General features: G+C 45.6%; 1 protein-coding gene across 1 annotated transcript; it reads right to left on the bottom strand.

Annotated features, from left to right (window-relative positions):
• Positions 1-2,719: 2,719 nt before the first annotated feature.
• Positions 2,720-14,622, bottom strand: LOC125449384 (cofilin-2-like). Its single transcript, XM_048525146.2, has 4 exons — positions 14,345-14,622; positions 5,368-5,678; positions 4,406-4,482; positions 2,720-3,620 (listed from the first exon to the last, which is right to left on the bottom strand). The coding sequence occupies exons 1-4, from the start codon at positions 14,345-14,347 to the stop codon at positions 3,511-3,513; spliced, it is 501 nt and encodes a 166-aa protein (XP_048381103.1). The 5' UTR covers positions 14,348-14,622; the 3' UTR covers positions 2,720-3,510.
• Positions 14,623-14,688: the final 66 nt, after the last annotated feature.

The following is a 14,688-nucleotide window of genomic DNA, read 5'->3' as shown; positions in this document are numbered from 1 at the left end:
TAAAGGCCTAGTAGGACCATGTCAATGTGTCATTAGCACTTGTTGGAACAGCAGTGATGTTTGCTATTTCTACATGAGGTAATTATGTAGACCTGTGACCTTGAGCTACATAACCAGACAGGGTTTCAGGAGATAGTGTGAAGCTGGATGAATACTGCAGGCCAAGTAGCATCTTTAAAAGAGCACAAAAGCTGATGTTTTGGGCCTAGGCCTAAAGAGGGGCAAGAAATCCAAAAGGGTGGATGGTCCTAGATAACGCACTGTGGACCTGGAGGAATACAGCAGGACAAGCACTATTAGATGTCATCTTCTAAGGCTGCCTGCCCTGTGCTCCTCCAGCTCCACACCATTATCTCTGCCTCTAGCATTGGCTGTACTGGCTATTGCTCGGCCATTCTAGATGTGCCTATCAAGTGGACTGCTTTGTCCTAAATGATGTGTTTTGACTGTAGCTGAAGATGTGCTCATCCAGGTGTGTGGGGATGTTCCATCACTTAAATGGCTGGTCTACTTCAGTGGGAACCTCCCAGGAAGTTGTGGATTCAGCAATGATGCTGCTGTTCACTGCCAAGTGAATGAAACTGCACTCCATTGCTTGGAGACAGGCATTGTCTCCTACAGTGTAGGATGTGGATATTACAAGCTACCTGTTCCTAAGCCTTCAATATCTATGGAGTCTTGTATGGTGCTGAGCAGTGCAAGGCAGGGAAGCAGCCCAAGCTATAAGTTGGGCTCAGTACCCTGCACTGAGCATTCCATAGTCAGCTGGGTAATTTTGGTGGTGCTACTGTAGAAGTAAAGCTGGGATTAGAGTGCAACACACTTTGAAGCATGTCCTCAGTCGTATAATTGGAATATTGTAATGCTGGAGGTTTTTTTTTCTCCTCTCTCTCTGCATGAGCAATACATCATCCCCTTTAATTGTTCACTACTGTGCTTGACCAGATGCAGCAGGATTACAGAGCTTGGATCTAATCTCCCCTCACACTTCTAGGTGCAACCAGTGTGGTTTGTGCTCATCGTCAAGCCACGGTTTGATAGTAATGGTAGTGTCTGGGATATCCCAGGCCATAGGCTTGTAGATGGTGTGAAATTTCTGCTGATGGTCAGCAGCATCTTGTGCTGCTAGTCTTGAAACGCATAACTAGGTTTAAGGGTGGGGCAACCAATGCAGTGGCAGACACTTTACAGGCACTGTCTAACAAGAAAACTAAAGGGGCCTACCCTCCCATACTAAAATAAAAATTTTATCAACTTTCAATCTAATTAGAGATGAATAGCAAGTCAGGATAGACAGCATAAAGTCAAAACGACAAGGAAAAAAATTCAAATATGGGAAAGTTAGCAATGACAGCCAGACTTGATCTTACAGGAAGTCTTGAATCATGGAAGATGAGCTAATCAGGTTTGGTTTTTTTTCTCTCTTTTGCTGTAATGACAAGGAACATTCTAAACATGTGAATGTAAGGTGGAACTCCAGGAAATGTCAATCAGTAGGGGATCAGATGGGTATCAGGACTCAAAAACTAAAAACAAAGTTTGCTGTAAAAGATCAGGTCTAACAGCAGCCTTTGAGACATCTCTAGGCTAGTAGTAACCCTTCCTCAGAACTCTGGGTCAGGGGCTCCAAAACATTGTCTGATTTCTCTCCATAGATACTGCCAGACCTGATGAACTTTTCCAGCAATTGTTTTTGTATTTACAAGCAGTAGACATGAAGGGGCTTCCGTTTTCTCTCTTCTCTCCTCCTGCAGCTTGTAGAACAAAAGTCATTGGTCAGGCTGTCAACTTTTAAGTGATTTGGAGTGGGATAGAAGCTAGGGTTGCTAAAATGTGCTGATGATATAAGTGGAAAAGTAAATTTTATAAAGATGACCTCAGTTTGAGCATGGACTGCAAAAATGAATTGTGGGGAAATTGAGAATTTTATCAAAGCCAAGTAAGAATTAAAAAACAAATGGTGAACCTGGAGATTGAGGACTCCCAGATTCCCCCAAGTACAAAACTTCATAACCAAGCAGGAGAATTCAAAAAGTAGGGAGTTTATGCTGATGTTGTACATGGAGCTGGGGAGACTACATCCAGAGAATGAGGGTTTTGATCCCAAGGATGGATGTAAATGCAATGTTAAGTAGTCTAGTAATGAAATGTTTGTACTCCTATAGAAAGTTATCGACTGGAGATTAAAGGCACTTGCATTTACTGATTTTTGACATTTAAAGTATTCCAACAGGTTCTTTGACTTGCATTGTCTAAACTTTGTGGCTCAAGGGAACTTCATCTGCAAAGTTTGTAACTTCCTTAAAGCAGGACTTCTGCACATTGTTTAGAAGCTGTGCTGCTACTTCTGTCACATACAAGTGTGGGAAGCTTTAAGTAATCAACATGAGGCACAAGAGCAATTCTGAACAGTGACAGTGAGACAATGTGGTGACAATCCAGCAAGATTTCCCCTGTTGACAAAACCACTGCTGGAAAGGCAGAGTACATTCTAGCCAGAGGGGTTGAGATGCTGAAGACAGGCCAGTTTTACAGGAAGATCCTTCAGCCCATGTCTGTGCCAGTCAAACACTCGTCTATTCTGGTCCTACTTTCTAGGACTTGGCTCAAGCCTTGTACACTATGGCCCTTGAAGTAGTCATGGAAACAGATGTGGCAGGATCTCATACCTTAGCTGAGTCAGGGTCTTAGAGGCACAAGATTCAACAGTTAGACAAGATTTTCATACTAAGTTTATTTCAAGGATTAATAATGTTGCTTCCACATTAGTCAGGCCCCCAAATCCCACCCAACAATTAACCACCTGCAAAACACACTACATGATTCGGTCCTCAGAACTGGTAGTCACTGCCTCTCCACCCCCAAAACAAGAGTTGGTCACGTTATAATGCAGTGCTGAGATTGTGGGGTCAGCCCTTACCAGAGGTGGAGTCTTGTTAGAACTCAGGGAATGATGCATGGAATGAATGTCAAAAGGACAATCAAACCAGAAACAGGCTGATTTCAGAGGTGTAAAGGCATCTGGATTTTGGGGGATGGGGGTGCAGACTTCCAAAAATTCAGAGACACCAAAAGGGTAATTAAATCAAGCTTGCATGATTAATGGTTTAAAAAATCTCCACTCCTGAAGCTGAGAGGTTATGCTTACACAAACTTGTCAAGTCAAAAATCTCCCAACCAGAATTAAGATCACATTGCATGGAATGATTGCGACAAGTTAATATTCAGGCATTGTAGTGGGTTTTCTACCCTGCCTGACCTGTTCCACTGTAACTGTAGGCTTGGCCTTGAGAAAACAATTTTGGCAGCAAGTCTCTCTACAGCCCCTTGTAGCCTGATGAACAGTACTTTGATTTTTTTTTTGTCCCACAACTTTCTAGTTAGGTCCCGATTACAAACAGGTTAAAAGCAAGAGTCAGATGGGAAGTCAAAGATACATAAACTGGAAGGTACTCTGCAAGCAATAAAACCCACAGCACGTGACAAACATGGAAGCTCAATGCACTGGCACTAGATTTTCTGCGATTCAAATGCAATAACGCCTGACCCCAGCTTTGATGCCAGCTCACAGCGGTCCATTAATTCTTCAATGGAAGTCACCTGCCACTCATGCTTCACTCCTGCAATGAAACATCAATTTGATAAAAACATTTTTGTTTAGGCACTCAGTGCTGCATGAATGCTAAATAAATGCTTGGTAGCTAATCAAGCCTGCTAAAAGCTAAGCCCGTAGGCCCAGGTGAGCTGTATTACAGGCTGCCAAGGCAAGAGAAAAAATAAAATGAGATTGTCACTGTTGCCATGCCATGCACAAATGGCTACATGTTTGATGACCAACATGGAGATAAGGCCAAAGGGCCTGTTTCCATGTCATTAAAAACTCCATGATTCAAAGCACCACAGGGAGATGCAGGGCCAGCCTAGAAACTGCTGCTCCTGGGTCAGGTGGGATGGGAGGTGCCATGTCACCAGTGTCTAGCAGAAGCCTCCATTTACTATCTTGTGGTTACATGGGAGAGAGATTCCACTCAAAGCTTAACAATAAAGCTGCAATTAGTCAGCACCTGCACCCCTCAGTGGATACTGGAAATGTGCAGTGGCCTATAGATGAAATCACATTCAGTGCAGGGGGCTATTTGTTACATTGTCTCTGCACTGCTGCTCCAAAATGAGGAGCATGACTTGGTGCCAGCCACCTGCCTTCTTGCTCCGCACGTGCTTTCTATACAATCAATCACCTACATTCTTTTGAATACCTCAAGTGAACCTCCCTGCACAGGGCCAGCATTCCCTCATGGCCTTTGTAGACCGAGAGTGAAGGATTAAAGTGTTAAAGACCTCAGCCCTCTAGACTTCAGAATTAAAGAGCAGCAAAAAAACAACTCTGCAAGGCAGAAAGTCATACCTGTAAACTTCTTTTTCAAGGCATCCTTGGAGCTAGCATAGATCATTTTACATGCCACAGATGCATCTTCAGGAACCCTGTTGGAAATCAAGACAATAGCTATGAACATCTTTAAGAGGAGCCTGCACCTCACCACCCCACTTTACAGGAGTACAAACTCCTGTGCAGTTACCATGAAAATCAGTCATCGCTAATGCCACTGTTGTAATGCTAGAGTGCACCAGACTGACTAGCAGCTTCAACACACATTCCATCCTCCCTTGTGAGATTTAAATTTCCTCAATCTAGCCACATTATTCACCTCAACCTATGGTGGGTAAACAACCAGTCCACATTGTTCCCACTCCCCACGAGGTGTTCCTTCTGAAGCCCAACCCCATCAGGTCTTCTCATCTGAAGTTCACACACACACACAAAGCCGAACAGAAAACAGCTTTTCAAATCAAGAACAGCACAGTGGTAGCCAAGATACAGTGTCTGATTGGCTTCTGAATCTAGGTTAAGTTTGTAGATGAGCTGATTAGTCTCAAGAGGAGCCCATGAGCCTACAGTGTGCCAATGTATCACAGCCATAGAGCACGGAGACAGACCCTTCGGTCCAACCAGTCCATACCCACCATAATCCCAAACTAAACTGTTCCCACCCACCTGCTCCTGGCCCACAGCCCTCCAAACATCCCTAATCACAAAGTTTTAAACACTATCATGGTGCCGAGATTCACCACTTCCTCAACAAGTTCATTCCACCACTAACCACCCTGTGTAATAAAGTGTCTCACGCCTTTAAAATCTCAGCTTCAAACCCCCATTAGGGGGAAATTCAGCCACCATTAACTCTTGCACCCCTCATTATTTAACAAACTTCTCAACAGTCACCTCTCAGCCTCTTATGCTCCAGTGAGAAAAGTCCCAGCCTTCCCTTATAATTGCAGCAAGACAATGAATTGTAATTGTTCCCTTACCAGTGCATGAAGATCAACTCTTCCTTCTTTGTCTCCTTGGTCTCGAAGGATGCATCATAAAGAGCATAGCGGCAATCGTTCAATGGAAGCATTTTAATAAAGCTGTTGAGCGGGTCACAAATTCTTTGCTCCAAAACATCTCCAACTGTAATCTGCTTCTCCTGGTCCACAATTATCTTCTCTTTACTATCATCCAATTTAAAGAGCACTGCCTTCTTCCTCTTCTTCAAATCTGCCTGGCTGCATGATTTGCGCACTTTCATGTCATTGAAACAGCACACCACTTCATCAGAGACTGCAACACCAGATGCCTGGGAAGACAAGCGCATGCATTTTCTTGGTTTTTTGATCACAAAAGTCACTGGCTGTCTACCACCCCCCCATTACCTTTGAACCCAACGTCTCTCAGCCATTTGAGAAGACAAGCAATGCTGTAGATCTGGAGTCACATGTGGGCCAGACCAGGCAAGGATAGCAGATCTGCTTCCCTAAAAAGGGCATTAGATAATCAGTCAATTTTCTGAAGAAGGGTCACGACCCAAAACGTCAAACTTTCCTGCTCAGCCTGCTGTGTTCATCCAGCTTCACAGCGTGTTATCTCACATTAGTTAACCAGATGGGACCAACCTTGAATTGAATGTTGCTCTGATTTACCAATCCAACAACTTTACAACCTTGTGTGTTAACAGAGGTAGAAAACGTCACTAACAGTGCCGAGCAGGATGTTGATAGCTAACGGACAAACCAGAATGATTAACATTGAGCCAGCTCTCTGTTACAGGAAATGGTGATGCAGATACCAAAACTGATAGAAGACTCACTGACAAAGGGAATGGAAGAACCCCTCAAAGGCAACATCCTCTCCACATTTATCCTGCGAAGGGCCCTCAGCAAGATAACATTGTATTCTACTGAACACCACATAAGCATCAACCCAACCGTTTCTCAACTCATCATCCTAGCACTCAGCCTAACAACACTAATTTAAGGAGGCTATGTCCTTGCAGTTCTAAGACCAAAAGTGCACTCCCATACTGCCCTGCACACCTCCCGACATGTCCTTGCAATAAAAACAGGCATTCCACTTGTCCTACTGATTACATACTGCACTTACCTGCAAAGCCCAACAGGAACTCGGCCACTAGAGACAGTAACCGTGAGGGTAAGAGGGTCTGCTGTAGCTGAAAATGGAGGCACCAGCCAATCTAGTCCCATTTTCCAGGATTTTGTCTGCAGCCTTCCAAGTTACAGCATATCAACAGGCTGGATTTCTGTGTTTTGTTGACCTCTCAAAATGTAACATCTCACTTCAGGTCAAAGTATATTAGTCATTTTTCTGCCAGGCTGCTTCCCTCCTCACAACAAAGCATGGTTTTACTTTTTGCAAACCTTGATTCATACCCTCAACATTTACATATTAATTAGGGTGGCTCAGTGGTTAGCACTGCAGCCTTAGTGCCAGGGGCCCAGGTTCAATTCCAGCATCGGGTGACTGTGCGTAGTTTGCACATTCTGCCGTGTCTGCGTGTGCTCTGGTTTCCTCCCACAGTCCAAAGGTGTGCAGGCCAGGTGGACTGGCCATGCTAACTTGCCCAGAGTATTCAGGGGTGAGAGTTCTAGGGGGATGAGTCTCAGTGGGATGCTCCAAGGGGCTTGTTGGGCCGAAGGGACTGTTTCCACACTGTAGGGAATCTAATCTAATTAGCATCATAAAAAGCAGAGGAGCTACTGAGCCCTGCAGAATGCCAATGGAAACAGCCTCTCAGTGACAAACACGAACCACTATCCCTGGGGAGCAGTTTCCTATCAGACTTGTTACATTCCTCTGGATCCCCTGGGCTCTTACTTTCTAAAACAGCCATTACATAATCCATGTAGACCAATTAATCAAACAGGACACTCCCGTTAGACACTATCCTGGAAAATTCAGCAGCCCTCTTTCCTGATCCAGACACCCAAATAATTGATAAATTGTGTAGCCAGGAGCTAAGCATTGAACGTCAGCTTCTAACCTAAATGATTTTGTTATCCACATTGCTGTGATAGTTAATCAGCTTTCAATTCTAGTCAGTATATTCCCCCACCTCATGAGCTGATTTTAATTTATCAAAATCTTGAGACCTAATCAAACACTGAAAACTCAAATACCCCATACTTCATGGGTCCCATTTTGTGGATTCATTTAGACGGGTAGATGAAGGTTTATACACATCTTTGCCTTTCAAAATCCATGCTGCTTCTCTCCACTATCTTCCCAGTATAGTCATCTCAGCCATGCAAGACAAGTACAAGGCATATTATACAAAAACTATCTTCTCTCCCTTCTATTTCCTGATTCAGCACTGCTTCCAGGATGAATGCATCTGCCACACCAACTTTTCCCCATTTTGACAGTTTACTGCTTTAAGATATTCTGTCCAATTCCCTGAACTTCCAGATAATTCCTCTTTCCACAATCACATTCATTACATTTTAAGTCTTCTAACACTTTAGTTAACCATGGATGGTGGATCCATCCCCTGGAATTGTTAATTCATCGGTGAATTTACTTTAGCCAGCTGTTATCATGTCACAAATTATTCTTTTAAGTTTTCTCAGACCCACTCTGTTGTCCTTTAAACTGAAGGTTAAATTTAATCAGTGATCGCCACCATTTCAGCACACCTCTACTAGAAACTCATTGTACACCACCTAGGATAGCCTGTTGTCATCATCAGCCCTAGAACAAGCTGAATATTTGAAATCCTCAGCCAAGTTCTCAATCTTTTTGCATCTTGCTTGTCACATAGAGCTCTGGTTCCCAGCATAAATGCAAAACTCCACTTTCAGGCAGCCCTTTAACATTAGCATTTCATTAACCATTAATGAAATTTTGTGAAGTTGTTGAGTGATCTTGCCAACAGGCTTCATCACTAAAGTGTTTAAAAAAACAATGAGAATGATGCAGCCACTGGTAAGAATCCTGTCAACTCTGGGGTCACAGCTAGGTCTCTGCATCCCACTGGTAAGAATCCTGTCAACTCTGGGGTCACAGCTAGGTCTCTGCATCCCACTGGTTGAGCAGCACTGATCTCGACCACCTTTGCCCATCTGCGTTTCTAGTTGAGACGTCAATCAAAAACTTCCAGGATTAACAGAGCCTTTCGGAGAAGCTCATTCATTCCTGTAAGCCCAACACAACTACACTGTTACTGGTGCAGAGCCCTCCCAGCATTCCCACAAGTAACTCCTTGCATATCATAACTCACCTCAACCCAAACTGTTACTTGAACTTGGGCCTCCTTCTGTATAGTGCTGATACAATCATTCAGCACAGCCACTGTTTCCTACTCCCCTACTGTCTCAGGCACACCAAGATTCAGATCCCATCCCACACCAGCTCATCGTTATGGCTACCAGATCACATTTCTGTCTTCACCCAGTTCAACAGCTCTTTTTCACAACTAGAGAGCCTTTGCTTTTCTCTTCGTCTTTGTAAATTTTACTTCATCTCTAGGTTAGCTTCGATCTTTGAGACTGATTTGTCACATTCTGTAGAATCCCTACAGTACAGGAACAGGCCATCAGGACCAACACCTCACCCCAGACTCATTCCCCACCACCCCCACCCAAAACAAAAAACCCTGGACTACAACCCCCTGCCCAACCCACCTAACCTGCACATCTTTGGGCTGTGGGAGGAAACCGGGGCACCCAAAAGAAACCCATGGAGATACGGGGAGACTGTGTGGGAGTTTTCAGTGTCCCAATGCTGGAACTGAACCCAGGTCCCTGGCGCTGAGAGGCACCATGCCACCCCAAATTTGATCTCCACCACCCCCCCCCAACACTGATTTAAAATCCCCCTCCAATTCCCTAGTAATTCTGTCGAGAGCAGCTCCAGGGTGCTGGCGGAGATCCCACCTTCCGCAACATTGGAGCCAACACCCTCAGGAATTGGAATCCACACCTTTCAGCCACATCCTCCTATCTGACTTACCAACGTACAGTTTACACATGACTCAGGGAATGCAGAGAATATGACCTTTGAGTTTCTGTTTCAGAACAGACTGCTCATACTGCCTCCAAAGAACTTCCTCCTTTATCTTGCCCATGGCTTGGAACAACATTTGTTGACTTGGTCAAAAATTCTGGAACTCACTCTCTAATTGCACTGAGTGTCTACAGCAGCAGCTCACCACCATAAGGGCAATTACGGACTAATGTCAGCCACTGCCTTTATCATTGTCAACATTCCCACCCCGATAGGAGACAGGTCCAGCTACTCTAAATGGGGATCTAATTCACATATCCCAAAATGGAGAGATATAACAGGATAAAGCAGGAGCTATTAGGCTATGCTCAAAGCACCGGTAAATGGGATCTGTGTAGAAGAAAATTACACCACAGGAACAGGCCCTTCGGCCCTCTAAGCCTGTGCTGATCCAGATCCTCGAAACCTGGCATGTATTTCCCAAGGGTTGTATCCCTCTGCTCCCTGCCCATTCATGCATCTGTCTAGATACATGTTAAATGATGCCATCATGCCCACCTCTACCAGCAATACGTTCAGGCACCCACCACCCTCTGCACAAAAATTTCCACACATATCTCCCTTAAACTTTTCCCCTCTCACCTTGAAATTGTGACCAACAGTAATCGAGTCCCCCACTCTGGGGGGGGGGGGGGGAACGTGTAGGTGGCATTTGTTGGTTAGTGTAGACATGGTGGACCAAAAGGGCCTGTTTCTATGATGACTGACTGACTGACTCCCAACCAATAATTTCACTAAGACTGGTTTCAGAGTCACACTCACATGGCTTTGTCAGTTACTGAAAAGACTGTCAAACAGAACTTTATTGTACACATGATTGATGACTGTTAATTAGGTTTGGCTAGTATTTATGCAGAATGCAACCTGCCCCCTCCCTGTTGTAGTGTTACTCCTCTTCACTCAAGGTGAGTCTCTCTCACGGGATATGACTGCCACTGTGCTGGGCCAGCATCCATTACCCTTCCCAGCTGCCTGGAGGGGATAGGAAACATGTTCCGCAAATGGTTCGCCCAGTTACCCTGTTAGAAAAGCCTTGCCAAAATCTTGCCTCACCTGTGCAGCTGTATGGAGTCAGACCATACATGTTCAATGTCCCCAACCAATAACAGAACTCAGGAATGCACCACTGTCCTGGATACAATCCAGGTGACTGCAACCTCTGTCAACAAGTGGGAACACGATTGAACAATTAACTCAGCCCTGCTCACAGCTGGGATCAGCAGAATGCAAATATGAAGAGAAGACAGAAGGAAATTTGTGGTGTGTATTATATTCACCAGTACAGTCGCATATTAAGTTGCTAATTTCACTATTTACTGTCAAAATACCACTTCAGAATTTAGCAAAAGACAAGTGCCACACTTACAAGGCTCAACAGATACCAATGCTCCCCAACGGTGGCTGTGCACTCAGCTACTTGGGGCCCTAGCCTCACTAGCATGAGTGAGGACAGGCCCTTCAGCCTATCACAGCAGCACTGGTTATCAAGCAATTTTCTAATGCTGTGCTCACCGAAATCATGCTCCCACTTGTTGACCGAGATTCCAAATCTCTGGATTGCATCCAGGAGAGCACTGCATTCCTGCATTCTGCTATCACTTGGAAACAGTGAACACATACAGCCCGACTGCAGAGAGGCAAGATTTTGGTAAGGCTTTTCTAATGGGATAATAATGCCTCTCTCAGCCTTGATTTCAAGCAGAGTTCCAGATACCAACCACCATTCTCCTCAACCCCTTGCTCCTTTCCTTGCCACATCCCCAGTTACTGACCAAGGAGTGAAAGATCCTCCCTATCTACTCTACCTGAACCCTGTCCCTCCAAGACCATAACTGCGTGCTTGTCAATTCCATACTAAATCACCTTTCCAAGAACAGCTACAGATAAACTGTTTACACGGTTGTATTGAGGAAGGATACTAGGTTTTGCAAGCAGAAAAGGGAAACAAACCCACATGTAAGAGGAGAGCACAAGGCAAGGGGCACCAGGAACACTATAAATAATCAGATTCCAAGGAACAAGTGCACATTAGAACCCTGAATGTAGCCACAGTGCCAGAGGTAAATGGTGATGGTATAACTTCCTACAACAGCAAAAGGAACTTGTAAAGCTCTGGTCATCTCATTACAGGAAGGATTTGATCACACTAGAGATAGTGCAGACAAGATTTACAATGCACAGCACCAGGACTAGACAGCAATGAGGAAATGTTGGAGAGCTCAGAACAAGATGAGGGCAGGTTTATTGTGTTTGTTTTACTAAAAAAGATGAGGGGCTGCAAAAGAGGATTGGAAGTAGTTCTTCCCCCTATCAGATCAAAGACCAATCAACGGAAGGATCCAGGGAGCACTGAGGGGGAATGTTCTGATCCAAAGGGCAGTTGTGGGCTGGCACTCTTGTCCAAAAGATTGATTTAAAGAAAAGCACTTTTGGACTCTAGCTTGGACAGGATAACCCAATTGTGGACCTCCAAGGAAGATCAGGACAAGCTGACTACAGCTTTATAAATGATCATCCACCCCTGCCAGATGGAAACGACGCAGGAATGTCTTCAGAGTGCACGGAGTAAAAAATGCAGATGACAAATTTCACCCGGACATTATCAATAAATCAAACCTGTCCTTTCTCAGCACGTGTTGGCTGTGCCACCCGACTGGGAGCAATCATGTCCAGCGAGTGGATGAACTGGCTTCAAGCAGGTCAAACTCAACAACGAATACATCTCACTTGGCAACTCAGCTTCAGGAATCACCTTATTAGGCAAAATATTTGACATTTCAGCTGAAGTTTCATTTTCACTGGATTTCAGAACTAGCCATTTGTAGACAAATTTTATTGACGATTCCAGTAACAAAACAATGCTGCTGCCCCGGCCAACTGCTGGTCAAACCACTGCAAAAGCAACCGTTCAGTAGTTAACCTCTGGATTTTGTTTTTAAATCAACTAGCCAAGTGACTAAACAGCTTTGCAGAACTGTAGGGAAATGGCACTTTCACAAGAGCCAGGTTCCGGCAAAAGTGAGCTATTTCCATTCGAGGTTTTGAGAGACAGTTCGATTCTTGCCTAACGAGACCTGGTACCACGTCAAACGAACAGCTCAATGACAGTGGGGAAGGGCGAGGCCAGCACGGCACACAACAGGAAACGTTTGCATCGACAAAAAAATCTCCAGCCACCAATACCCTGCTTACTCACTACCCCAAGGAAGACACCTCCTGCTCCTCAGCACTCAGGCCAGATGCTCTCACTGAAAATGTGGCTTTTACGAGCCAAGTCGGAGAGTGAACCCATTTATAGCTTTCGCCAACTTCGCAAGACACCTTACATAAACATAAGGGCAGCAAATCCAGGGGGATGATATGGAACTCAAGTCAGCGTGCTACGCTGGAAACAAGCAGATTCTCAAAACAGAGGACAGATCAGCAGCCTTCATTTTAATCAAAGTCACTGCCCATCATCAGGGGACCCTGCTGAACCCCATGCAGAGCCCGAAGGAAACGTGAATCGCAAGTTACCCCACACGTTTACCACTGTGCCCATTAACCCTAATCTGCTAGGCTTTACAGCGAATGAGCACTATCTCGTTTTAAATAAAAAGCCATTTTAAAACCACAGACGTGTTCCAACAAAGAAACATCACCAACAAGCCAAACAGATCCGGCAAACATCACAAGATTCAATCCGTTAACTGGACACTTTTTTTTGCAGACGGAGCTGAGAAATAGAGAACCGATTGGCGATGCCAGATTCCCAGAGAGATACATCTAAAGCAGGTCAGCGAGACTAAGCTCAAAATACAGGAATCTGAAAATGAATAAGGGGGGAAAAAAATGGTTGAAATCTCACGGAGATGAGATGGATGGGATTGAAAACCCCTCTTAACTGAAACCCCAAGCCCCCGATCAAGTCTCAAAATGTCGAGCAACACGTTTTTTCTCTTTTTAAAGTGAATGCATGGAAGGCGATTGCACGCAAGGGCTCCGTGCAATTCTGCAAAAACTGGGAAGAGAACAAAAGCTGCAGATGTTACAGTGCACTCTCTTTTCAAAGATGAATAGGGTTTTCATCCCCTCTGTCCAACCCCACCCTAACTTCACTGAAAGGATCGCTAGAGGGCCGAAACCAACACGAGCTAACGGGATTCTGCAAATCAGACCGTTCCTCAGGGTGGGGCGGAGACACACACGAGAGAGAGAGAGAGAGAGAGAGAGAAAGAGAAAAAGATACACGTTATTAAGTAAAAACAAACCCGACCGACCCATTCAGGACAGCACAAAGCCCCCGGGGAGTGTGTGGTGTGTTTTTGGGGTCGTGCAAGAAGACGTCAACCTAGAGATTTAACACTCAAGACAAAGAGGGAAGGAATGGAGACGGTGTCATTGGGGCAAGGGCCCGCCCGCACTGAACACCCGCTGCCCACCACCCCCCCCCCCCGGAACGCAGGCGCAGTGACCACCACCACCTTAGCGGTCTCTGCCTTTGCCCCCGACTCTCTTCCTCCCACCACCCCCTCCACCACGTCAAACAGCACCCGGCGATCGGATTGGTCCGGGGGCTCGCGGAGGGTCGCTCGCTCTCTCTTCCCCCCCCCAGCCCGGGGTTTCCTCACCATCAGCGGCAGGGGTCCACTCGAGATATAAAAATCCGGTTCGGCACCGGCCGCTCCATCAAAACGGCCGGCGGCGCCGTTAACGACGGGCTGCCTCTTTACTTCCTATTCCACCCAACCCCCAACCTCTCCCGCACAAACAAAACGTTATGTTGAAGGGAAAGAAAATGCGGCTCGAAACAACGGAACCTCCGTCGGGGGCAAAATAAAACGGAAAAATATTTTAACCGCCTCCAGTTTTCGTCCGCCGTGTTCCCCGGGAAAAATAAACAAAAAAAATCTGAGGAGGGGGAAAAAAATTGAGGAGGGGGAAAAAAAAGACACCTTTTCTCACCATTTTTGTACCGCGGCTTTCTTTCAACGACGGCTTCTTTTGCCACTCGGATAACGGCGGGGGCGGGGGGGGGGGGTGGGGAAAAGAAAGGAAAAAGAAATACAACAAACGCACGCCTCCACAGACAATGGATCTCTGGCTATCGCTCGCTCTTCGGATGCCTGCTCCGCACGAACTGAGAACGAGAAGAAATAAAAGGGGAAGGAAACCAAAAGGCGCCTTCCACTCCCCCTTTATAATAACGGAGCAGAGAATACCCAGGGCCAGTTGCGCGCGCACGTAAGCGGGCGTGGCCTCCTACTTCGGGCTCCGACTATTACTTATCACCTTCCCTGCACCCCCAC

Source organism: Stegostoma tigrinum, chromosome 42 (genome assembly GCF_030684315.1).
Source record: "Stegostoma tigrinum isolate sSteTig4 chromosome 42, sSteTig4.hap1, whole genome shotgun sequence".
Lineage (NCBI taxonomy): Eukaryota > Metazoa > Chordata > Chondrichthyes > Orectolobiformes > Stegostomatidae > Stegostoma > Stegostoma tigrinum.
This window is presented reverse-complemented; position numbering and strand designations above follow the sequence as displayed.